This window comes from Salvelinus fontinalis, chromosome 2 (genome assembly GCF_029448725.1).
Source record: "Salvelinus fontinalis isolate EN_2023a chromosome 2, ASM2944872v1, whole genome shotgun sequence".
Lineage (NCBI taxonomy): Eukaryota > Metazoa > Chordata > Actinopteri > Salmoniformes > Salmonidae > Salvelinus > Salvelinus fontinalis.
This window is the reverse complement of record NC_074666.1, coordinates 34,407,456-34,432,946: the sequence shown is the minus strand read 5'-3', so window position 1 is coordinate 34,432,946 and position 25,491 is coordinate 34,407,456. Positions and strand designations below refer to the sequence as shown.

The 25,491-nt window shown below is 42.9% G+C and overlaps 1 protein-coding gene across 1 annotated transcript in view; it reads right to left on the bottom strand.

Moving 5' to 3' along the window:
* LOC129817560 (spectrin beta chain, non-erythrocytic 4-like) overlaps positions 1-23,250 on the bottom strand; it is a 33,807-nt gene extending 10,557 nt beyond the window's left edge. Inside the window, exons 1-13 of the mRNA XM_055872944.1 lie at positions 21,920-23,250; positions 8,505-8,768; positions 7,639-7,869; positions 7,268-7,357; positions 6,724-7,002; positions 6,373-6,503; positions 5,940-6,144; positions 5,422-5,667; positions 4,928-5,062; positions 4,367-4,608; positions 3,497-3,635; positions 2,063-2,147; positions 986-1,215 (exon numbers count right to left, since the gene is read on the bottom strand). Of these exons, the coding sequence (XP_055728919.1) occupies positions 986-1,215; positions 2,063-2,147; positions 3,497-3,635; positions 4,367-4,608; positions 4,928-5,062; positions 5,422-5,667; positions 5,940-6,144; positions 6,373-6,503; positions 6,724-7,002; positions 7,268-7,357; positions 7,639-7,869; positions 8,505-8,768; positions 21,920-22,048 (2,406 nt within the window). The 5' untranslated portion in view covers positions 22,049-23,250. The remainder of the gene's footprint in view (positions 1-985; positions 1,216-2,062; positions 2,148-3,496; positions 3,636-4,366; positions 4,609-4,927; positions 5,063-5,421; positions 5,668-5,939; positions 6,145-6,372; positions 6,504-6,723; positions 7,003-7,267; positions 7,358-7,638; positions 7,870-8,504; positions 8,769-21,919) is intronic.
* Positions 23,251-25,491: the final 2,241 nt, after the last annotated feature.

Sequence of the window (25,491 nt, the reverse complement as noted above, 5' to 3'; positions counted from 1 at the left end):
TTCCTGACCTCTTTTCCTTTGTTTTGTATTCATTTTAGTTGGTCAGGGCGTGAGTTGGGTGGGTTTGTCTATGTTTGTATTTCTATGTGGGGTTTTGTGTTCGGCCTGGTATGATTCTCAATTAGAGACAGGTGTGTATTGTTTGTCTCTAATTGAGAGTCATACAAAGGCAGCCAGGGTTTCACTGGTGTTTTGTGGGTGTTTGTTTCCTGTGTCAGTGTTTGGACCACACAGGACTGTTTAAGGTTAGTCACGTTTGTTATTTTGTAGGTTTAAGTGTTTTCTTGTTGTTTCATTAAATCATGAACACTTACCTCTCCGCATCTTGGTCTGATCCATGCTCCTCCTCGTCTGAGGAGGAGAACTACATTGACAGCCTTAACAACATTAGACCGGTGGAAATCTGTCCTTTGGTCTGATGACTCCAAATGTGAGATATTTTGGTTCCAACCACCCTGTCTTTGTGAGATGCAGAATAGGTGAACGGATGATATCCGCATGTGTAGTTCCCACCGTGAAGCAGCGAGGAGGATGAGTTGGACAACAGAGTGAAGGAAAAGCCGCCAACAAGTGCTCAGCATATGTGGAAACTCCTTCAAGACTGTTGGAAAATAATTCCAGGTGAAGCCGGTTGAGAGAATAACAAGAGTGTGCAAAGATGTCATCAAGACAAAGGGTGGCTACCTTGAAGAATCTAAAATCTAAAATATATTTTGATTTGGTTAACACTTTTTATGTTACTACATGACTCCATATGTGTTATTGCAAAATGTTGATCTCTTCACTATTATTCTACAATGTAGAAAATAGTGAAAATAAAGAACAATGAGTAGGTGTGTCCAAACTTTTGACCGGTACTGTATGTTAGACAACAGACATAAGCAAAGACTTAAGTAAATCTGCTTTGTCACCAGACAGTGCCAACAATGACGAGCCAGTGGTACATTACAGTCGACTGTCTGTATCTATCTAAAGAAGAGCTTACGTTGGAGAGCTGTCTCAGTGAGCTGAAGCGCTCCTTCCAGGTGGCTGCAGCCTTACGGAAGGCCTCGTGGCGGAGGATGAGCTGCTCCACCTCGTCAGTCTGAGCCTGGGCCTCTCCTCCAGCACCCCCAGCCTCCCTGGAGTTGGAGCTGGAGTTGATTAGCGGCTCCTTGGCCTTCAGCCAGGCCTCCGCCTTCACCGTCTCCTGGGCATACTGGAACTGATCCTTCTCTGTAGAAAAGAAGAAGAGATGGGCATGCTCAATTCGATAGTTCTTATTATAACAAAGTCTTTTAACATTAACCAAAGCTCATATACTGTACACATTTATGCTGAATGGGCATGAATTTGTCTCCCACTGACATCAATTAATGATTTACATGAAAGTTACAGGTGGTTATCTCAACTCTAGTGCTAGGTCTGGGTTTCCCAACTGGCGGCCCCGCGGGCCAGTGGTTTTATTTGGCTCCCCAAGTTTTCTGAGCCAAAAATAATTATATATAAATATATATTATTTATTTTTTGGGGACATAAAAGACTGTAAAATAACAAGAAATCAGCTCCAAGTGATTTACATTTTGGATTTCTGTTCCCAAGTATTCCCACACATAATAGAGAGAGACGTGATCATATACAAATGTAAGCAAGGTTTGAAATTATTAGGTTTATATATTATATCTGTTTGTGATTATTGTGACCAATTTGCAGTGTAAATATTATTTGCAATTATGTTCCGCCCCCCCCTTCCGCTCAAGAAAAAAATGGCTGTACTGTTTTGTAACGTGTCGTCTCGTTTAGTCACGTTGAAATGATTGTTGAAGCACACAGACACACACACACACACACACACACACACACACACACACACACACACACACACACACACACACACACACACACACACACACACACACACATAAATATTCATAGTGAAAGCCGTTCGCTGAGGCACGATCTAAAACCAGTACTTCTCTTGAGCACGAGCCCTTCCTTCCTTCCATATAAAAAATTCTGCAGTGCTGCCTGAGATCTCTTTGTGCTCCCTCCACAGTGCCTTACAGTCTAGTGAGTCACTCACTGCGCTGTAGCTTTTCCTGGTGTTTGTCCCATCTCTCAGAGAGATCCTTCTGCTTAGCCAGGAGTGTGTCCAACTTCTCCTTTATCTGTGGAGAGAGAGAGAGAGAGAGAGAGAGAGAGAGAGAGAGATGGGGTGCATTCAAGATTACAAGAAATGTAACGTAATGACAATTTATCAAAATATTTTAAGTCAGTCTTGACAGAGAATTGTATTCATTATCATATGAGGTTTAGTGATACACCTCCTTACACACATCATTGAAGACACACTTATACAATATCTATTGTTATTTTTTCGTTACAGTAACACTGTATGATTGAAATGTGGTTTTGCTGCTTAGTGTGTTGTGTATCCACTGGGCACAGATGTCAGTTCAACGTCTAGTATTGATTTACATTTGGTTGAGTTGTCAAATATTTCAACGTGAAATCAACAAAAGATGTTACGCCTTTGGATTTAGGTTAAAAGTTATGTGACAAAAATATGAAATGTCCTTATGTTGATGACTTTTTACAAATTCAATGAGTTCTCCATGTTATCACATACATTTTTGGGGTTGATAGGATGTGGAAACTACGTTGATTCAACCAGCTTTTCTGCACACAGAGTGTTGTGTTGTGTGTGAGGCTGTGTTGTTTTGTTGCATACAGAGTGTTGTGTTGTATGTGAGGCTGTGTGGTTTTGCTGCATACAGAGTGTTGTGTTGTATGTGAGGCTGTGTGGTTTTGCTGCATACAGAGTGTTGTGTTGTATGTGAGGCTGTGTGGTTTTGCTGCATACAGTGTTGTGTTGTATGTGAGGCTGTGTGGTTTTGCTGCATACAGTGTTGTGTTGTATGTGAAGCTGTGTGGTTTTGCTACATACAGTGTGTTGTATGTGAGGCCGTGTGGTTTTGCTGCATACAGAGTGTTGTGTTGTATGTGAGGCTGTGTGGTTTTGCTGCATACAGTGTTGTGTTGTATGTGAGGCCGTGTGGTTTTGCTGAATACAGAGTGTTGTGTTGTATGTGAGGCTGTGTGGTTTTGCTGCATACAGTGTTGTGTTGTATGTGAGGCCGTGTGGTTTTGCTGAATACAGAGTGTTGTGTTGTATGTGAGGCTGTGTGGTTTTGCTGCATACAGTGTTGTGTTGTATGTGAGGCCGTGTGGTTTTGCTGCATACAGAGTGTTGTGTTGTATGTGAGGCTGTGTGGTTTTGCTGCATACAGTGTTGTGTTGTATGTGAGGCCGTGTGGTTTTGCTGCATACAGTGTGTTGTGTTGTATGTGAGGCTGTGCGGTTTTTCTGCATACAGACTGTTGTGTTGTATGTGAGGCTGTGCGGTTTTTCTGCATACAGAGTGTTGTGTTGCTTTGCTGCATACAGACTGTTGTGTTGTATGTGAGGCTGTGTGGTTTTTGTGCATACAGTGTGTTGTGTTGTGTGTGATGCTGACCTCCTCAGCTGCTGGGTTGCCTGCGGCCAACAGGATCTTTCCCAGCTCGACACACTGTTGTAGGGTCTTACTGCGGCCGTCCATCTTGGCTTTCAGCTCACCATGTTGTTTCACCATCACCTCCGCAGAGGACGAATCCCTGGCAGAAGCCACCCCATAGGACCAGGTCAGACAGGAGGGAAGCACACCATGCAAATGTCAGAAAAGAAGAGTCCAGTGAAGAGAGCGACCTATTACCATTATAACACTATATCGTTCCGTTTCAAACCATACTTTATTGTGCTGGCTTGGATATTTTATTTTCAAGTCGTCCTTTCCAGCATGGTTTTAGTAACTATATGGTGGATACATACTGTAAACATGCCAGCGAAGTACAGGCTGGCCCGGCTTAGTTCAGTAGTATGTAAAGTGTATGTGTGAAATGTTAGCCAAGTGCCTGGTTAGTGTACTGAGAAACTAACTGTAGAAAGTAGAGTAAATGAGCGATGTGAACATCCTGTCATACATAAATTAAAATAAGAATCAGGACTACTTAAATACTATTAACAAAAACTGAATGGCAGAATACATTAAGGTCAAGGTGGCTAAGCGTTTTATTTTTAAACTAGGCAGTAAAGAGAGCTTTATTGCATAACATGAATGGGACCATACACCCTACAGTATGTGCAAGCCAAGAAGGAATTAGCTCAACTAGGAGAGCCTGAAATGGTAACTAAAATAGAACATTACAGATACATTACAGATACAGTTATTTTTTTACCCGTAAATTAAGCAGAGCCTATTTCTCAAGTCAAGTATCAGAGGTATGATATTAACAAAATGGCTGACAATTAGACTTCAGTTCAGGTAAGGAGACCTTCAATTACTTACCTGGGGTCGTCCCCTCCAATCTGTCCCATGATGCCTTCCATCCACATGAGATGCTCACGCACCACTGAGAAGAACTGGACCTTGTCTGTCACCGATGTGACCTGCACGCGACTGGCCTCACAGGAAACCAGCAACTCCTTCCATGCTGACATCACTTCCTGTTCCTTGCTCATTATGGCCTCTGCCTTTTCCCCGGCGTAGATGGCCCTCAGCTGGGCTGCGTTCTCCTGCAGCTGCCTTACCTGGAGTACCACACAGGACATGCCTCTGTCATCTCAAATCATCATCTAATCATAGTTGGTCTTCAGTTTAGTTTACAGCCAAGTTAATCAGGTGTGAGGTTGAGGCAAAAGTATGACTCGAGTCCGTGCACAATATCTTTCATCTTTGCTACTGTGCGCATAATGGTATTCTGTTTGTGTGTGTATCCTGTGTATCTTGGGGTTAACATCTGTAACATACTTATGCCCTCCAGGAGAATTACTTATTTGACTGATGGGTGTTAGAGGAGACCCAGAGAGCATTGATGTTCCTCAAGGTCATAGAGGAATTTACACTCACCTGTGAGACAAGCAGCTGGAGGGCGTGCTCAAACGAGCGCATGAGCCTCTGCAGCGTGGCCGGGTTGGCGATGCTGGCTTGGCACGCCCTCACCTCTGGTAGTTGCCTCATCTTCCCCGCAATCTGAACCAAGACCTACAGCACAGCACAGGACAGACAGCATCATCATCATCACAAGACCCTCAGAAATAGTACCTCACACATCAGGATAATAGCAAGACCACAGTGTCTACACTGTCTACGGTCTACCAGCACCTCCAAAACATTACGCTGTCTGATGTTATCTAATATAAATCCAGCCGAGCCGTACTAGGGTTTATTTCACAATTGTACAGGCAGGTCAGGCCTCTCTGCCTAGCTCTGTATCCCTCTGCCTACATTTATTTGGATATTGGTTTCAATTAAACATTTTGGTCAAAGAGGAACTTGATGTTGATTTGGGGGCCTATGTTCCCCCTCCTAGAAAATAATATTGTGGAAACACTAAGGTATACCTCTTTGCAGTCAGTGAAGAACTTGTGCAGCTGGTATGATGCTGTCAGCATCTGTCCTCGGGTTTCCATGAGCTCCAGTAGGTCGGCCCATGACTCGTTCAGTCCATCCTTCCACTCAGCGATGGTGGCCGCGTCCGTGTGGCCGCAGTCTATCATCTCGTTCACCATCTTATTCACTTGCTCCATCCTCTGTTGGCCTATGCTGTTGGTCTCTGAGCAGAACTTGGTGAATTTTTCTTGTAGCATCTGTGTGAGAGAGAGACCAAAATAAGCTTGGGACCAAAGTTATACAGGGCATGTATCATATTTCACATTTCCATTTCATTGACACTCTTTTTATTACATTTTGTTTTGTCTCACTCAGTTCTGTGTTTATGGTGCACTTGAAACCCCAAATACTCACATCAAATTATGTTTATTGAATAAACACATGACAATGCCATTTGCCAGGGACTGATTGTGCACATGAATCATCAATTGATTGATTGATTGCCTGACTGATTGATTGACAGACTGACCGTGACATCTTCCAGGTCTTGGCCCAGCTCAGTGGAGCTGGCAACGGCCTCCCGCTCAGTGATCCACTTCTCTAACTCCTCCACTTCTCTGTTGAGCTGGTACATCCAATACTGCTGCTCCAGCTTGGTCTTCCTGTGCTCCACCATGTCCTTCAGAGACACGTACAGACGGTCTATGTGGGACTGCTGCTTGGTGATCCCCTCACTGCCACAGAGAGAGGGGATATTGAGGGTGATGTTTACACAGTAGACAGTAAGAGAACGGATCATTCACTGACATTTTGTAGCCTATACAAACTGAGATCATTTTATTTGCTCCATGGTCTATGGTAAAATTCCACTAATAAATTAGCCGTTGTTTGTGGGTATCATTGAAGGATGTGTTTAGATCTAGTCTGAGCCTGAGAGTGACTGTCAGTGTGTCTCCTCATGCCTGTCTGGGTGTGCCAGTTCCAGCTGCCTCTGACACTGCTGGGAGAGCATGCCCACTGTCTCAGCGTAGTTCTCCACCATCGCCTCCAAGGCCAGGTGCTCCTTCAGCAGCTGCAGGGTGCTTGCTTCGTCCTACACAAGAGGGACCTCATATTAGGGACCAAATCCTTGTTCACAGATACATACATTTTTACAAACAAACCATCACCCAGATGTAAATTGTTTGTAAAAGAAAGGCACAGCAGACAAATTATGGTAAAAGTCCTCCTGGAGCACTGTCCACTAACCAATGGGCCAGTCTCATGCCCACCCTGCCAGTTCAGTCTCATGATACCATGCCAGCCATACGTACCATACCCTTCTCCTCGCTGATGAGGTGCAGTTTCTGGCCTGCCAGCCAGGACTCGACCTTGGCCGCCTCGCTGTAATACTGCTGGGCCTGCAGCACCACATCCAGCATCACAGACCTCCTCTCCGCCTCTAGCCTCAGCACCTCCCAAAGCTGACGCACGTGCCCTGCCCCCTCGCGCACAAAGTCCACCTCGGGGGTCCGCAGAGAGGCGATGATCCCCGCCCGGTCCAACACCTCCTCAACCCGCGCCCGGCGACCCTGCAGATCCCTCTGCAGCGTCTGACGGACCAATAAGAGACAGGGGTCATGTTCAGCTGGCAGAAAACGCCTCCAAACAGAGTGAAATGGGGAGGTAGTATCTGGGGAGGTACTATCGTTTTCCTTCACCAGAAATGTGTGGCGGTGTTCCCTACTGAACACAACCATGGTTTAGTGTTGTGGGGACTGTAGTTAGGTCTGAGCTGAGCAGGGCTAGTGATTGAGTTGATACTGTGCTGTGAGGAGATAGTGTTGTGTGCTTGTATAGAGGTAATCTGTCTCTCACCTGGTTGATCTTGACATGCTGCTGAACACTCTGCAGGTTGTTGCCGTAATCCTTAGAGGAAGCCAGAGGAAGCCGCTCCTGGATCCACAGCTATAACATCAGCAAATTGTCATCAGTGACTGTCTGTACATACCTATCTCATTGATAGGAGAGCCTGGTGGTTTAATTGATCAAGGATGGGAGACATATTAAACCTTTGGCCATATAACATAAGAAACATTTAGAAAAACATATTAGAGACCTTATGAGGCTATAGGATAGAAACAAACTGAATATATGGATAGATTAAGTTATACCAGGAAGAGAGGGATAGATAGAGAGTAAGAAAGGCTGGAGGCACCATGGAGTAATGAAGTGTGTCAGTCACTCACTATCTCTTCCTCCAGGTCCTGGGCGACCTGATGCATCTCCTTGGAGGCCAGCAGGATGCGACGTCTCTCCTTCAGGGGCTCGATGAGGCGCACAATGCGGGTCTCCACCACAGCTGGCTGCTCGCCCCCTTCTCCCTCCCCGCCTTTCACCAGGCTGCCTCGCTGGGGGAGGCACACCCCCTGGAGGGATCCTAGTTCCCCTACGTCCTTGTACAAGTCCCCCATCTGAGACTGAGGAAGGCCAGCCCGAGGGAAGGAAAGGTCATGTTAGAGCTAGATGATGAGAGACTGATGCCCCAAACACACAGCACATGGGCTTGAACAGCACTTTCAGCTATTTTCTTATGTGTGTGTTGTGTATCAATGTTATGTAATGGGTTAGACGGCTTTAAGAACAAAGCATACGGTGCATTCTTTAATGTCAACCAACCTAGTGGCTGGTGGGCGGGAACTTGGCACAGAAAAATCACAACAACGGCTTCTATAGCATTAACAGACAGTAGAATGGATTGTAAAGATTACATAAACTCATTGAAAATGTAGTTGAAATGTGTTGTGTTACACTCTTAAATGTAGTCTCCATGTTCTGATATAAGTTGTCCAAAGCACAAAGTCTTTGTCACAAAATAACTGCCTTTAAACAAAAAACATAAAAAACAACCTATAACAGTAAACAGACACCACAGGAGGTTGGTGGCACCTTAATTGGGGAGGACGGGCTCGTGCTAATGACTGGAGCGGAGTCAGTGGAATGGTATCGAAGACATCAAACACATGGTTTCCAGGTGTTTGATGTCATTCCATTTGCTGTGTTCCGGCCATTATTATGAGCCGTTCTCCCCTCAGCAGCCTCCACAGATAGACACCTGGAATTTATGCAGCTGCTCATTGAAGGTGGGCAGATGGTGAGCCTGCTCCAGCTGAGGGGGCTGTTTCTCCAGGCCAGAGAGCTGGTGGTCCAGGTCTGAGTAGCTCTTCACCACCGGCTCTGGCTTGTTGTTCTCAAACAGAGCCCGGGCCTTGGCCTTGGTGGTGCTCTCCAGGTCCGTCCAGCACTCCCTGATCTCCTCCAGCTTCTGCTGCACCACCGAACGCAGCTCCGGCTTCTCATCGATCAGCTCCTGGCCCTCCTGAAGACACATAGAGGAGAGAGAGAGAATGGTGGTTATATACAGTATCTGCACTACCAAAGTTATTTTCTTAGTTTTAGTTTATCCTAACTACTGTCATTTACATGGCCAACAATTAATTTCACTGTTTGTATGTTTAAATATAAGCTGAGGTAGTTCAGTTGATATGCCGTTTTTATCACATACAATTTCGTAACGGTAAAGGCACCCTGCTGGTACTGTGATAAAATCAAACTCAGATGTTAAAACCTGTTGGGGATGGGGGCGCTGTTTAGACTATTTATGCTAATGTGGCTAATTTTTTAAACGGCTTCCCACAAAATCCTTGATCGTACAATATGCATATTATTATTATTATTGGATAGAAAACAGTCTATAGTTTCTATAGGAGTTGAAATTTTGTCTCTAAGTGGAACAGAGCCCATTCTACAGCAATTTCCCTGACATGGAGTCAGATTTGAGAAACGTTGGCCACTTTTCTGAAGTCATTTAAACGGGCACTGTCGTTGCTATGACTATACGGACACTTCTTACGTCTTCCCCTGGATGCCTTTACGTGATGACGATTCCAACGGGCTCGATTGCTCGTTCACAGGCCCTACAAATGAAAAAAACCTTTAGCTAGCAAGTCTTTTCTTGCTGCGTAACGCGCGTGGAAGACACCGACCCTCTCCTGTTCCAAGCATTAGTTTAGCCTGTTATATTTCTCCGGTCATCTTTTCACTCGTTATAGGAGTTACAAACATCACAAAGTAGTTAATTTAAAGCGTTTTATAGCAATTTATATCCGTTTAGTGCGATTTTGGGACATTTATTTTTGCAACGATGTGAAAAGTTGGTCACGCTTTTCAGTTCATCCCGAACGTAGTTGACATTTCCACATGGCAAGAGGACAGCTTTCCACCAAAAGACGATTTCTCCCAAGAAAGGATCCTTTGCCCAAGATACTGATGGAAGAACAGCTCAAGGTAGGACATTTTTATTATGATAAATCGTGTTTCTGTCGAAACATTTTAGTGGCTTAGGACGCCATGTTTTTTGACGTAGCTTCGCTTGGCGCAAACTGTATTGAAAAGTAAGGATAAATTAAAAAATGTAATAACGCAATTGTATTAAGAATTAAATTGTCTATCAATCCCTGTCCACCCTATATTTTTTAGTCACGTTTATGAGTATTTATGTATAAGAGTAGATCACTGTCTAAGTGGCGCAAGGACGTTTTCTTTACCAGCTTGTCTACATTTCACATTGTCTAACCATGATTTTGGTGGCTAAATATAAACATTTTCGATCAAACTGTATATGCATGTTGTAATGTGATGTTACAGGAGTGTCATCGGAAGAATTCTGAGAAGGTTAGTGAAAAAATTAATATCTTTTGGCGATGTTGACTTTTATCGCTCACTTTGGCTAGAATCAATGCTGGGCTGCTAATTGCTATGTGCTAAGCTAATATAACGATTTATTGTGTTTTCGCTGTAAGACACTTAGAAAATCTGAAATATTGTCTGTATTCACAGGATCTGTGTCTTTCGATTCGTGTATGCTGTGTATTTTTACGAAATGTTTGATGATTAGTAGTTAGGTAAACACGTTGCTCATTGTAATTATTCTAGTCCATTTGTGATGGTGGGTGCAATTGTAAACTATGCCATCTACCTGAAATATGCACTTTTTTCTAACAAAACCTATCCCATACCATAAATATGTTATCAGACTGTCATCTAATGAGTTTTTTTGTTGGTTAGGGGCTATAAATATCTTAGTTTAGCCGAATTGGTGATGGCTACTGGTGTTGGTGGACAAATAAAAGATGGTGGAATATGCTAATGTGTTTTTAGGTAATAGATGTACATCTTTACATATTGTGTCTTCCCTGTAAAACATTTTAAAAATCGGAAATGTTGACTGGATTCATAAGATCTGTGTCTTTCATTAGCTGTATTGGACTTTAATGTGTGAAAGTTAAATATTTTAAAAAAATATTTTTTTTGAATTTCGCGGCACTGGTTTTTCAGTGGGGGGGGGGGGGGAGTGCCGCTAGCGGCACGCTGATCCTAGACAGGTTAAATAAAGTAATGAACAGTCGGATTTCTCAACTGAGAGATTTCATGCTTCTCTCCAACATGTACACCAGTATGATGTCAGCTTTCCCTTGGAGGGGTGTTACTCACTGGCTGTGCTGATTGTTGCCTCGTTTAGTACAGCATGCTGAAAATCTCTCAGATATAGGCTACAATCTCCATACAGTACTACTCTTTGGTGCATAATGCCAGAAAATATGAAATGATTAAACCCAAGCCTAATATGACCAGATCTGACTAACAAAGCATAGTGTGAAATGTGCAGGATGACTGCAGCAGATTGAAGCATATACAATGTTTCATGTCTCTCTATTGCTGTCTATACGTAGGTGGATTGATCTTCCGTAATGTCATACTTATGTTCATCATGGCCATTTAAAGATTACAACCAAGTAGGGCAAGCTTTTCAATCAGGTTGATTTTAGGTTGATTTTACATGAATTCCATGAAAATCATCCTGTGTCTGCACACAAGTCTACAGTGTCTCAATAAAAGGCTATGGATCCCAGTCATCCAAAGCATCATCTTTTGAAGTCACCACAGAAAAGCACAGCACTGTCTCTGTTTAAAGTAGTGCTGAGCAATTAATGCTTTTTGAGGTCGGTTCAGTTTCGGTTCGATTACTAAAAAACAATCACGGTTTTCGCTTTCGCTTTCAATTATTTGGATTGAATGCTGTAACAACACATAAATAAAACAATCAAAGTCCCATGGTGGTAGTGACTGCCCATTACTGCTTATCACTTATTAACCATAATTTATTCACATTACATTAATAAAATATTTCAGTTGTGTATATTACATTTGTTTATTTGATTACTTTACTTTTTCATTCTAAGTCATCCCATTTCTATAGAACTGTTGCCTATGCTGTCTGACAAAATCACTATTTTGTAGTTCTTCAAAGCAAAAAGGCATACTTTTCTGACTGCTGAATGCCAACTATCAATCACTTAGATCATGTATTTTCAGGTGAGATCGTGAAGCAACAGCTGCTCTCTATATCCCCTCACTATCCTGCATTTGTCTCTCTTCAGTAGCAGGCCTAAAAGAAACAGACTGGACAAGTAGATGTGCAATGGATTATGGTCATTGTAGTTAATAATCCGTTTTATGCACTGAACTATGTAGAATATTGACCTTTTGGAAACTACAACTCCCTACTACATCGCACAGTTCAGGCTGGATATGAGTTATCGTTAGAGAAACTGCAATGTGCACATTGAGCTCACACAAAAAAACTTAACTAAATGGAATTAAAATAATTTAACCAATTCGTTTTTTAAAAACAGAGAAATAACTGATCACCACTAGTTTAAAGGTGATGACCCTAACAAAAAAGGTTGTTTAGGAAAAAGAAGACAAATACCTTTTGATTGAACAACTGATGTTATGTCTGGTCAAAAACACCAAGACAACCCCAAATGTCACATCATCTTTTGTTCAAACTCTGGGCTATAACAAATGTGTGGTTAATTTATCATCTTTGTCCCTGAATCTAAGTCAACACATGAGCAAGGCCTTAATGGCCCTAGAAATGCCAAAAGGTGTTTTTATTTGGACAGCGGAAGTTAGACCTTTAATTTTTCTCTTTGCTCCAGCATTTTAGATTTGAGATCAAATGTTTAGTATAAAGCGACAGTAAAGCATGTCACCTTTAATTTGAGGGTATTTCCATACATACACTATATATACAAAAGTTTGTGGACACCCCTTCAAAGTAGTAGATTTGGCTATTTCAGCCACACCTGCTGCTGACAGGTGTGTAAAATCGAGCACACAGCCATGCAATCGACATAGACAGACTTTGGCAGTAGAATGGCCTTACTGAAGCGCTCAGTGACATTCAATGTGGTACCGTCATAGGACGCCACCTTTCCAACAAGTCAGTTCGTCAAATTTCTTCCCTGCTTGAGCTGCCCCGGTCAACTGTAAGTGCTGTTATTGTGAAGTGGAAATGTCTAGTCTCAGCGCAACAACAGCTCAGCCGTGAAGTGGTAGGCCACACAAGATCACAGAACAGGACCGTCAAGTGCTGAAGCGCGTGGAACGTAAAAATTGTCTGTCCTCAGTTGCAACACTGACAACTGAGTTCCAAACTGCCTCTGGAAGCAACATCAGCACAAGAATGGTTTGTCGGGAGCTTCATGGAATGGCCGCACACAAGCCTAAGATCACCATGCGCAACGCCAAGCATGGTCTGGAGTGGTGTAAAGCTCGCCACCATTGGAATATGGTGCAGTGGAAAGGCTGTCTCTGGAGTGATGAATCACGCTTCACCATCTGGCAGTCCAACGGATGAATCTGAGTTTGGCGGATGCCAGGAGAACGCTACCTGCCCCAATGCATAGTGGCAACTGTAAAGTTTGGTGGAGGTGGAATAACTGTCTGGGCCTGTTTCTCATGATTCGGGCTAGGCCCCTTAGTTCCACTGAAGGGAAATCTTAATGCTACAGCATACAATGACATTGTAGATGATTCTGTGCTTCCAACTTTGTGGCAACAGTTTGGGAAGGCCCTTTCCTGTTTCAGCATGACAATTCCCCTGTGCACAAAGTGAGGTCCATACAGAAATGGTTTGTCAGTGTGAAAGAACTTGACTGACCTGCATAGAGCCCTGACCTCAACCCCATCGAACACCTTTGGGATAAATTGTAATGCCGACTGCGAGCCAGGCCTAATCGCCCAAAATCAGTGCCCGACTTCACTAACGCTCTTGTGGCTGAATGGAAGCAAGTCCCCGCAACAATGTTCCAACATCTAGTGGAAAGCCTTCACAGAAGAGTGGAGGCTGTTATAGCAGCAAATGGGGGACCAACTCCATATTAATGCCCATGATTTTGGAATGAGATGTTCGACGAACAGGCGTCCACATACTTTTAGTCTGGTAGTGTATCTGTTTTACTGTTTGGACACTTTATGTATCTAGTCTCTCCATTTGAAGTTGCCATAGTATGTGGACAAATTCACTTATAGTGTATTACATTTAGTTAAAGTTTTGTATTTGGTTCCATATTCCTAGCACACAATGCCTACAAAGCTTGTGACACTGCAAACCTTTTGAATACATTTACAGATGGTTTTGGTTGTGTTTTGGATTATGTTCTGCCCAATAGAACTGAATGGTAAAAAATGTATGGTGTCATTTTGGAGTCACTTTTATTGTAAACAAGAATATAACATATTTCTTAATACTTCTAATGTGGATGCAAACGTGATAATCATGAATGAATCTGGAATAATGATGAGTGAGAAAATTACAGATGCGCAAAGATCATGCCCCCAAAACATGCATCTCTCACCATTACCAATAAGGGGAGAGTTTAGCATTTTTGGGGGGGTATGATATTTATGCCTATGTAACATTCTCACTCATCATTATTATCTGTAACTGTTTTAAAGTCACCATTGGCCTCGGTGAAATCCCTGAGCGGTTTCCTTCTGCTCCGGCAACTGAATTAGGAAGGACGCCTATATCTTTGTAGTGACTGGGTGTACTTCACCATGCTCAAAGGGATATTCAATGACTGTTTTTTCTTAAAAAAAAAAAATGGAATACCAATAGGTGCCCTTCTTTGTGAGGTATTGGAAAACCTCCCTCGTCTTCATTGTTGAATCTGTGTTTGAAATTAACTTCTCGACTGAGGGACCTTACAGATACTTGTATGTGTGGGTCACAGAGATGTTAGTGTTTAAAATTATGTCAAAAACTATTATTGCACACTGAGTGAGTCCAACTTATTATGTGACTTGTGTGCACATATTTACTCCTGAACTTGTTAAGGCTTGCCATAACAAAGGGGTTGAATACTTATTGACTCAAGATATTTCAGCTTTTCATTTTTATTAATTTCTAAACATTTCTAAAAACATAATTCCAGTTTGACATTATAGGGTAGTGTGTGTAGGCCAGTGACAAAACATCTCAATTTAATATATTTTAAATTCAGGCTGTAACATAACACAATGTGGAAAAAGTCAAGGGGCGTGAATACTCTCTGACGGCACTGTAACTTCAAATGGGGGGATTAGATACATAAAGTGCTTTAATTTCTAAATGGTATAACAGAGATACATATGAAAATACCCTCAAATAAGGGGTGGCATTCTCTACTGTCGCCTCATATAAAACACTTGATTTTAAATCCACAATGGTGGTATAGAGCCATATTAAACATCTTAGCTTCACTTCCAAATAAATACGTAGGGGAGTGTAGATGTGGAGAGAGAGATCAAAGCTTGTTGCGTTTTCCTTCTCTCTCTGTGTATGTATGTATGTATGTATGTATGTATGTATGTATGTATGTATGTATGTGTGTGTGTGTGTGTGTGTGTGTGTGTGTGTGTGTGTGTGTGTGTGTGTGTGTGTGTGTGTGTGTGTGTGTGTGTGTGTGTGTGTGTGTGTGTGTGTGTGTGCGGGTGTGTGTGTGTGTGTGCGGGTGTGTGTGTGTGTGTGTGTGTGTGTGTGTGTGTGTGTGTGTGCGTGTGCGTGTGCGTGTGCGTGTGCGTGTGCGTGTGCGTGTGCGTGTGCGTGTGCGTGTGCGTGTGCGTGTGCGTGTGCGTGTGCGTGTGCGTGTGTGTGTGTGTGCGGGTGTGTGTGTGTGTGTTGATGGAGCTCTCTCTGTGGCTCCACTCCAAGTCTACTGAAATAGAATCCGCATGCAAAGTCTCCTCCCATGCTCCGACTGAGAGGAACAGGAGGTGTTTCCTATGACAAGCGTTCATATCAGACGTTTCCTCGTCATCTCTATCAAGGACCACTGAATGTCAGTCAGCCGTAAGGAAGAAAAGGGAAAATGTGCAGTGAAACTGACATAAAGTCCTGTATTGTACACACGTAGCAGACCTTCAAAACCAAAAGTCTAATAGAGACCTGCCTAGTGCAATGTTTGTTTTCAAGTCAACCCTGTTTGAAGAAAAGCTTGGATCAAATTGGTCCTTTGTTCTAAATACCCTACTAAATGATAATAACTGGTGGTGCTATATACTGTACTATTGCAGGGAAATGCATAGTAACCCAGAATACAACATATTCTCTCTCTCTCTCTCTCTCTCTCTCTCTCTCTCTCTCTCTCTCTCTCTCTCTCTCTCTCTCTCTCTCTCTCTCTCTCTCTCTCTCTCTCTCTCTCTCTCTCTCTCTCTCTCTCTCTCTCTCTCTCTCTCTCTCTCTCTCTCTCTCTCTCTCTCCTATAGGTTTCTCAGAGCGAGCTTGGCCTATCCTGTGGCTTTCATAATGCAGTGCTGCATTTCTCCTCTTGGCACAGTCTCTCTGCTTAACTGCTGCTAGCGCTCTCTCCCTCTCTCTTTTTCTCTCTCTCCCTCGCTCTCTCTCCCTCGCTCTCTCTCCCTCTCTCTCCTCCTCTCATAATGCAGAGCCGGCAGAAAGCAGGCTAGGTCTCTTTCTCTCCCCTCTCCCTCGTCTTCACTGACACACAGGGAGAGAGAAGGAAGAAGAGACATCAGTGTGAGGGGAGGAGAGGAAATGGAGAGGAGAGAGAAATGAGAAGGACAGAAAGAAAGAAAAAGGAGGAGAGGGAGATGTGAGAAAGAGTAAAGGAGAGGGGGATGTCAGGGAAATACAGTAGACATGGAACAAATACATTCCTACAGTACATACACACATACACCTATGTAAATACACTATGCATCTTGACAAGCACACTGACAAGCACATATTCACCTCCAACATCATTGGCACGATTGATAAAGATTAGCAAAAAAAAATTATAAAACAAATAACACAAATACTAAGCAATATTGTATGCTAAAAAATATATATATATATATTATTTTACACAAATACAATTGCTCATATAAAGACATTTTCTTTAATAAGTAATACCTTTGTTCTCAAAAAGAGAGGTGTCAAAATGATTGGCCACCCTAAACATTATTATAAATTAAATCAAACAAAATTAAATCTGCATTAATTTAAGACATTGAAATGTGACTTTACATGGCTTCCTGTTTCACTTAAATCCATTTAAGTAGTGTAAACCAACTGGAACAGACATAAACTTTCCTGATAGAGGATGCATGTGTATCTTGTCCCCATGCACAGTATGGAAGATGGTTCTGGAGGAAGAAAAATCTAAGGGCCAAAGTTGGAGAATTGCAATACTCGGTCCCATCTCGGGGTCACCAAATCTCTTAATTTACAATTCGACGCCACCTCCATGCCAATATGCTCTTTGTAAGGGTTGCCAGAATTTTTCATTTATTAAGAGTGACCAACAAATGTAAATACTGGGAGTTTGCTAAACAGCATTGACACTTGGATTGGAAACAGGTGCTATGGTCATATTAGACGAATGTAGAGGTTTTAGCCACACAGCAGTGGCAGGTATGTATTAAACGAAGGATGCATTTGCAGAAAAGAACATCATACCTACTGTAAAATATGGTGGTGGATCTTTGATGTATGGGGCTGCTGGTCCTGGAGCCCTTGTTAAGGTCAACGGCATAATGAACTCGACCAAGTACATTATACCAGGACATTTTAGCCCAAAACCTGGTTGCCTCTGCCAGGAGGCTGAAACTTGTCCACAGGTGGATCTTCCAGCAAGACAATGACCCCAAGCACACATCAAAATCCACAAAGAAATTGATAATTGACCACAAAATCAACATTTTGCAATTGCCATTTCAGTCTACGAACTTGAACCCCATTGAAAACCTGTGGCTTGAAATGAAGAGGGCAGTCCACAAGAGTAGACCGATTGATATCAAGGATCTGGAAAGATTCTGTATGGAGGAATGGTCTAAGATTTCTCCAATTGTGTTCTCCAATCTCATAAAACATTGTAGAAAAGGGCTCAGTGCCGTTATCCTTGCAAGGGGAGGGTGCACAAAGTATTGAAAACAGGGGTGCCAATAATTGTAATGTAAAAAAATAACTTTTTGAAATCCAAATACTACTCATATTACAGAGCAAGGAGTAAAGCTTCATCCCACTGGGCAAAAACGGGTTAAATCAATGCTGTTTCCACATCATTTCAACGCCAAAAAACGATGTGATGACATTGAATCAACGTGGGAAATTAATTAGATTTGCAAAAAGTCATCAACGCAAGGGTCATTTTGTCTTTTATTCACCCAACCTTCAACCTAAATCCAATGACATGGTGACATTTTTTGTTGATTTCACATTAAATTCACATTAGTTGACAACTCAACCAAATGTAAATCAAAACTAGACATTAAACTGACGTCTGTGCCCAGTGGGATATGACACCAATGTTTGCTTTGTAGCACCTACAGATGAAACACTATAGAGTATTAAAGGAGGCCTGGGTAAGGCCAAAACATAATTAATATGGCAACTTTAATCAATTATTTCTCAATTATGCTTTTAGATACAAATGTCAAATATTTGTCAACAATCCTTTGTTTAACGGATTATTCTATGGATTCCATTTTGTGAAAATCCCCAAAATCATGGTCTTCTTTTGTCTGGGTTTTGTGAGGAATCACTCTACATGGCTTCTCAAGTGGGTGTGTAGCAGTGGAGGCTGCTGAGGGGAGAGCGGCTCATAATAATGGCTGGAATGGAGTAAATGGAATGGCATCAAAGACATAGTTTTCATGTGTTTGATACCATTCCATTCACTCCATTTCAGACAATGTTATGAGCCGTTCTCCCCTCAGCAGCCTCCACTGGTGTGTAGATAGATTCTAGCTACTACTCTGAGAAACCAAAACAACACTGACTAAAATTCAGACTCACAAACCAATACTTTAAAAATAGCTACACCAGACCAAATCAACGGACATGCGATCTTGTCGTCTGTTTTTGTTAAACAGTGTAAAATGCTCGATATGGATAGGTATTTTTGTGTTATCTCTATGTTTACACAGCGTTTGACCCCTGAGCCATTGGCAAAGCATTGCCTCAAGGTCAGCCTAAAGCAAAACCCAGAGTCCTCTCTTTGCTACTGACAAGTGTTCCCAAGGGACTGAAGAGGCCTCCACAGAGAGAGCTCCAGTTCAGAGGTCCGAGCTCAGTCCTAAGCCCCAGATCAGAGCTCGGAGCTCATGCCCAGCCCCAGCTCAGAGCTCCAAGCTGGGGCTCAGGCCCATCTGCTGAGTAAGTACAGTGGGAGAGCAGAGGCATGGGGCCGGGGCGGTAACCCTTCCAAAAGGACACAGAGTTTTCTAATCGCACCAGGTCGCAGCGTAATCTTTTCCTCCCCAGTCTCCCAGGTAACGAGAGAGGGAGAGGAAGAAGGAGAGGTGGGGGCCGATTAAGAGATGTTAGTGAGAGTAGCGAGACATGAGGGTCTCTGTAACACTGTGTGGGGCTAGCAGAGACAGAGCCCTTGAGAAACCCTGCTAGTCAGCCTTGTGGATGCATTCACCACAGACAGAGCAGCCATCTTCTGCACTCCATGTCCACTCATTCAATGTACTGTATCTATCTGGTGTCTGGCATGAGAGGTTAAACGAATAGCCTGATGATTCCGAAGCAGAGCTGGTATCCTTTTTCACTCCATTTTCACTTTGACCAGAGCTGTTGTTCTAGAGTTAGGGCCTCTCTGTGCCACTAGTAGACGTTTCACAGCCATTTGTAGACGTATGTAAATAATAAACAATGCATAATTGTAAGATGCTTTCATCCAAGATAGTATATCTTGCACAGGTATGAAATGTATGTCACTAACATCCGATACTGAATATGAAAGGGCTGTTTTATGCATGTACATATTATATCTACTCTACAAACAGACACACCAGCACCGAGTACATCCTCACTCCCAAAAATCAACCATTTAAGAACCAGCTCCAATCCCTACAGAGAGGCATGCCTGTTCAGTAGAACGTTATGTCCTACTGAACATGGCCCTGGCCTTTCCAAAGATTAGTCAGTGTTGGACGGATGGCGATTAACTGTTTGGTACTGCCGCTCCAACTAAGGACATCTCCTCTGACTACTTTTATTCCCCGTTGGATTGATCAGTTATTTCACTGCACCGAGTATAATATAATCCAATTTAATTTTACAGCCACATCTAGAACAAACAAAGACGTGCTTATGAAAAGGGCGTCAAACCTGGATCCTCTACAAAGCCCTTTTGCCTTTGGCTGCAGGACAGAATCTTGAGCAGCATCAGGCTACTCTTGCATGGTACACTGCATGACACATTTCACGCATGGACAAGCAAGATGGCCATCTGAGCATTCTGATACGTATGGTACGGTGAGGGGCTCTCAGTCTCAATCATTCATTTCCTACTTCACGTTTAACCTCTGCTATATCAGATTAACATCTCAGTGGTATATCATTTAGATTTATAGGAAATGTGTGATCAATAACTTCTGCATTTGGATATATAGCAACATAATCATTTTTGTAAATTAGAGGTAATTGAGTTTATCATGTCATAACATTCAATGTGATTTTGGAAGTGAAAAGATAAATAGTCTGCTTATGAGCTTGATGAATAAATTATTTCAGTACACCTCTACAATAACCAAACAGATTTACCAGAATGCATTGAAATCCGGTAAATATCAATCTTAAAATGTACGCCAACTGAGGTTAAATCACGTTCTTGCAAAAAAGCTCAGGACATTTCATGTTTAACGTCAAGACATCTAACTAACTTATAGAGCTTTTAAAATGGTGTTATCCACAATAATTAGTTAGCTAGATCCTACATACCATGTTGATTAAGTGCTTTTTTCACATCCAATCTGTTGTATTTCTCTCTTGATGGCCTCAATAAATTGATGCAACAGTGGTCAAGAAAGCATTCAAAAGGGTATGTGGGCTAGATAAGCTAATTCTCACAGTATTGCCTAGCCCTCAATCAAATAACTTGCACTGAAAACTTTTACAAACCACACAGACCTTTTCCTGGAATGGGTACATTTATTTTAAATTTACTTTTAACCCTTGTAGATCTGAAAGGATTGGGTATGGCAATTGCTTCCCCAGGCCTTCTGATTGGCTGTGTGTAATTTGTGTCATATTACTTACACCTATACCATCTTTCAGTTCCACAGGAGTGCCTTAGGTGTAGGGGCTAGGGGTCGTTTTGGAATTCTGGGTTAAATCAACTGATTCAAACGTGGAGCACCCACATGAGCATCCCACCAGGCCTCTCTGCAGCAGTGTGGTTAAATTACACTTGTATCGTGGTCAGTAGGGCTCACGGTAACATCAAGGCTTGTTCTTATTGGACAAGTTCAGCTAGTACCTCCCAGTTTCTTCCTGTTTTGAAAAATGTTCTCTCTACTGAACACGACCCAGGTATGGGTTCTCTTCACTGTTGACAGCAGTGGAGAACTGGGATGCTGGCATTGGGAGTCCCATAGGGCGTTGCACAATTGGCCCAGCGTCGTCCGGGTTAGGGTTTGGCCGGGGTAGGTCGTCATTGTGAATATGAATTTGTTCTTAACTGACTTGCCTAATTAAATAAAGGTTAAATAAATGTTTTTGCTGTAGGCCTATCTAGTTACCATACAAACAATTTCCTATTGTACAGAACTACGCTATTAATAAAGACTTGGTGGTATATTCATATAACAAGGCCATGAATGTTGGCAGTATCACACAGGTTTGATAGATTGCCCACTTGCTGTCAAGTTGTTCACAGGTTTCATCCAATTCTTAATAAGAAATATTTTGAGGAGGAAACACTGCGCAAATAGAATCCAATGTTAGTACGTAGCTGAATGGAAAAATACCTTTCTTATGATTTACTGCACCATTCATGCAGAATACAATACAGCTTTCACATTTATAACCTTGAACTTGAAATTCTGGATGTCCTTAGTAGAAGCATATAACAATATTTGTTTACAGTTTACTCATGGCTAAGTAATCAAGATGGAGTAATGACACCGCCCCCCCACAACACCCCATCCACCGATGTGTCTTATCGCCCATCATCCCTTTTACACGCACATACACACACACACACACACACACACTGCTACCCCCCCACGCACACACCCACTACCCTCTCTCAATCATGTACTCACACTACCCTCCCCCAGCACCTTCCATTCACCTGCCCTCTCTGACCTCCTCCCACTACCCTCTCTCCTCCCTTCTCCACTCACCTGCTCTATCTTGGCCAGCCATTCTTTGTTGCGGGCCAGCTCGGTCATGAAGGCCTGGTGCTTCAGCCATTTCCGGTGAAGCTTCTGGGCCTCATCCCGCGCCGTGTCTCGTCCCGCACCCATAAGCATCTTTCCCTTTACCGGCTGTCCCCAATCACTCAGCTAGGGGAGATAAAAATAGCCACCATCAGGGGCCCGAGCCTGAGCCAGCCCTTCTTCTTCTCTTCTCTCCTCCTTTCCCACAGGACGTCCTGCCTCCCTGCCTGGCTCCTCTATGCCAGAGCCACCCACGCCGCTCTGCAGGGTCCTGAGTACCTGCACTGTCACAACCCACCCCAACCAGCCGCCCTTTCTGGAGAAAAAAAATCAAGATAAGCACCTCAGCAGCAGCAGGGGCAGCAATGGTAGCTCAAGCCCTTCCGCTGGCTCGCCCCTGGGTCCTCATGCCCTACCCTTCACGGCTCCTGCAGTCCTTCCTGGTGCTGCAGTGCCTGCTAGCCAGTCTCAGAGAAGATAAAAACAATCAAGCAAATAGAAGAAACGAATCAACTACCCAACAGCGCCGACAAAGAGCGTCACAAACATCTAAGACTCCTTTTTTGTTGTTTGGGGTGTTTTTTTTTCTCCTTGTCTCCTGAGCTAGATTAGAATCCGGTTGTTAATGGAGGTAATGATGATTTAGCATCTCCACCACGACTCCTTCAGAGAGGGCAAACCTGAGCATCCAGTGATTGCCGTTGGTGATCCCGGACGGTCTGTAGTCCTGCCTAATGATGCCGTGGTTGGGAGGATGAGGAAGAGGTGGAGTGGGAGGAACAGAGTGAATGGGATGGATGCAGAGGCAGTGCAGTCAGAGGGGGAAGATAACATAAGCTGTCTGCTCTTGAAATGCACCGTTGCCACTGCTGCAGAGCAGAGACGTAGCTACCGTACGCATGGGGGTTGGGTTGTGTAAGACGCTGGTACGCTATATCCTCTTCCCAGTTCTTCTTCCTCATGTCACCACACAGATCAGACGCGGCTGGTGCATGCTGCTGCAGTCCCTGTCTCTCAGCTACACTCCGCTGTGTGAGAGCGTGTGTGTGTGTGGTGTGTGGCGTGTGTGTGTGCGCGTGTGTGTGCAATCACAACCAGCACTGCAGTGCCGGGGAAGAGGGAGAGGGAAGGAGAGAGAGTGAGGAGAGAGAGCGAGAGAGAGAGCAGGGAGAAGGAGTGAGAGGGGGAGAACAAGGAGAGAGATATAGAGCTATTGGGAAAGAAGGAGAGAGAGAAAGGAAAAAGAAAGAGAGAGAGAGAGCCTGCGTCATCCTTCAGTGTCACTAGGGACATTTCTCTGCACTAGAAATGACTGCACTCGGAGCAGAGCAGAGCGGAAGCAGGAGCAGGGTTTAATAAGAGGGAGGGGGAGGTGTTGTCGTTTGGAAACAGCTGAATGAGAGGGGAGGAGGACGCAGGGACACATGGCCGACAGTGCAGCTGACTGATTCGGATCACTGTTCACTCTCACCCATTTAAAGGGACCAGCATGCATTTGGTTCACCATCAGCAAATTGAGCTATCTCATTGGCTAGCTACAGTAACACCATTTCAAGGGGTAGAAGTGTAATTATTTACAACACAGGCATAACCTGTAAGCAATTCTAGACCTCTGAAATAAATGTAAACCATGACTATTTGTTCCACATGAATCACAAACAGTGATATTTTCATGAGACAAACGTTCAATGACAGTTTATGTCATGTATATGGATTAGATTTCTGTAAATGTACCCAAATTATATTGTAACATCTTGCTGTCGTACTGCATGATAAAGACTATATACAATGAAAGATCAAATAATACACTTTACTATAAGAACATAAGAAACGGATAAGCAATTCGAGTAACTTTACCCCGAGTACTTTAGGGTATAATTTTTTCATAATGAAATATAAATATATTCATAGCTCCTATGAATTAAAGTGCAGTCTAAAGAACATTATGGACCTGTATAATGTTATAACTACATCACAGCTAACATTTTTGCTTTATTATGATGTTCTCTGATGCTGGCAGCATCTACAGTATTAGGTGCCATATCTTGGCCACATTGTAACGATCTATACGTACGTCATATACATGACATTATGGCTACATAGAGCATTATTAAAGCTTAATTAATCTTGTTACAGTAGTACCTTGTATGTCACGTGTCATAAACAAGGCCAGTTAGCCCTGAAATATGTGATTGCATTATAATATATGATATACTATAGGCCAGGCTCCAGTCCGTCATTGCCGTCACCCTCGTCTGTCTCTGTCTCTCCTGCTGCTAAGCAGTATTATTGACAGAGGGACAAACACATGTTTATATCTGTCCAGATTGCATAAAGGCAGTGGCACGATATAACGCCTCCTCGATGGCATCAGCTGGAACTCTGTGTTCAGTGCATGTGATGGGTTCGATATGGCCTGTCTGATGATGGTCTCCTCGAAAATGTCCTGGACAAGAGGAAGAAAGTGTCATGCATATAATACTCCCTGCTGTCTTGGTCAGTGTCAATATTTGGGCTTATCAAGGCATGTAACAATGCTGACGCAGGAAGTGCAAGAGCAGTTAGATGCGTGAGCACACATTCTCCATATGGGTGCGCCAGCACAGCCCCACTGTCAATGTGGACCCCCAGGTATTTGTGTGAGTTCACCTGCTCAATGTTCTTTCCTTGTACCTCTATGGGGCTGTGGTCCCCAATGGACTTAAGGTCAAGGACCATCTCCTTTGTTTTTTTTCTTCCAAATTCAGTTGTAGGTGATGTTCATCAAACCATCTGACTAATCCTTCAATCTCTGCCCTGTAGCCGTTGGTGTAAGAGCCTTTGTTTAAGAGCCCGAGGAAACCAATGTCGTCCGTAGCTATAATGCCATGTTGTCATGTTTTTTTATGTGTTTATAGTTGTGCAATGTAACCTATGCGTTATAATATAGCCTAAAATACAATACAGTGTGTTATAGAAATCCTTATTCAAGGCTCAGAAACAGGCCTCCATCAGCATCACCGCATTTTGCATTCCTGGTGCCACTAGAGGGCATTCTTTCTAAAGGTTTTAGTAAATTACGAGTAGACAATGCATATTTTGTTATCATTTGTGAAAAATAATAACAATTTGTCCACTGTCATTTTTTGGGGGGGGTTGAATAAAAAGTTGAAAGTAAATTCTTAATGTAGACTCAAGTTGAGTAGATCATTAGGTTAACTAAATCATTTAACCTTGGCTTCTATTTACTGAACTCAAAAGTAGCAGGCCACTTAGCCAAAATCATGGTTAATGTTTTTCCCCCATATAACTGAAAAACATAAATAAAGAGTCACTTTCTCATCTAGAAATCTCTTCACTGAATGGGAACTTCAACAGTTTTAAGTAATGCCCCACCGACGTCAACAGCCAAAGGCAACAAAAGGTCATGACCTCCACAGGAGTGACCTGGAAAGTAAAGCTGCAATTATCAATAACTGTCAACAACTGCCATGGTTAGTCGGCTAAATACTTGCCTTGTTGTGCTAAAGATGTACAAACAAGTTCCTAATCCTTCT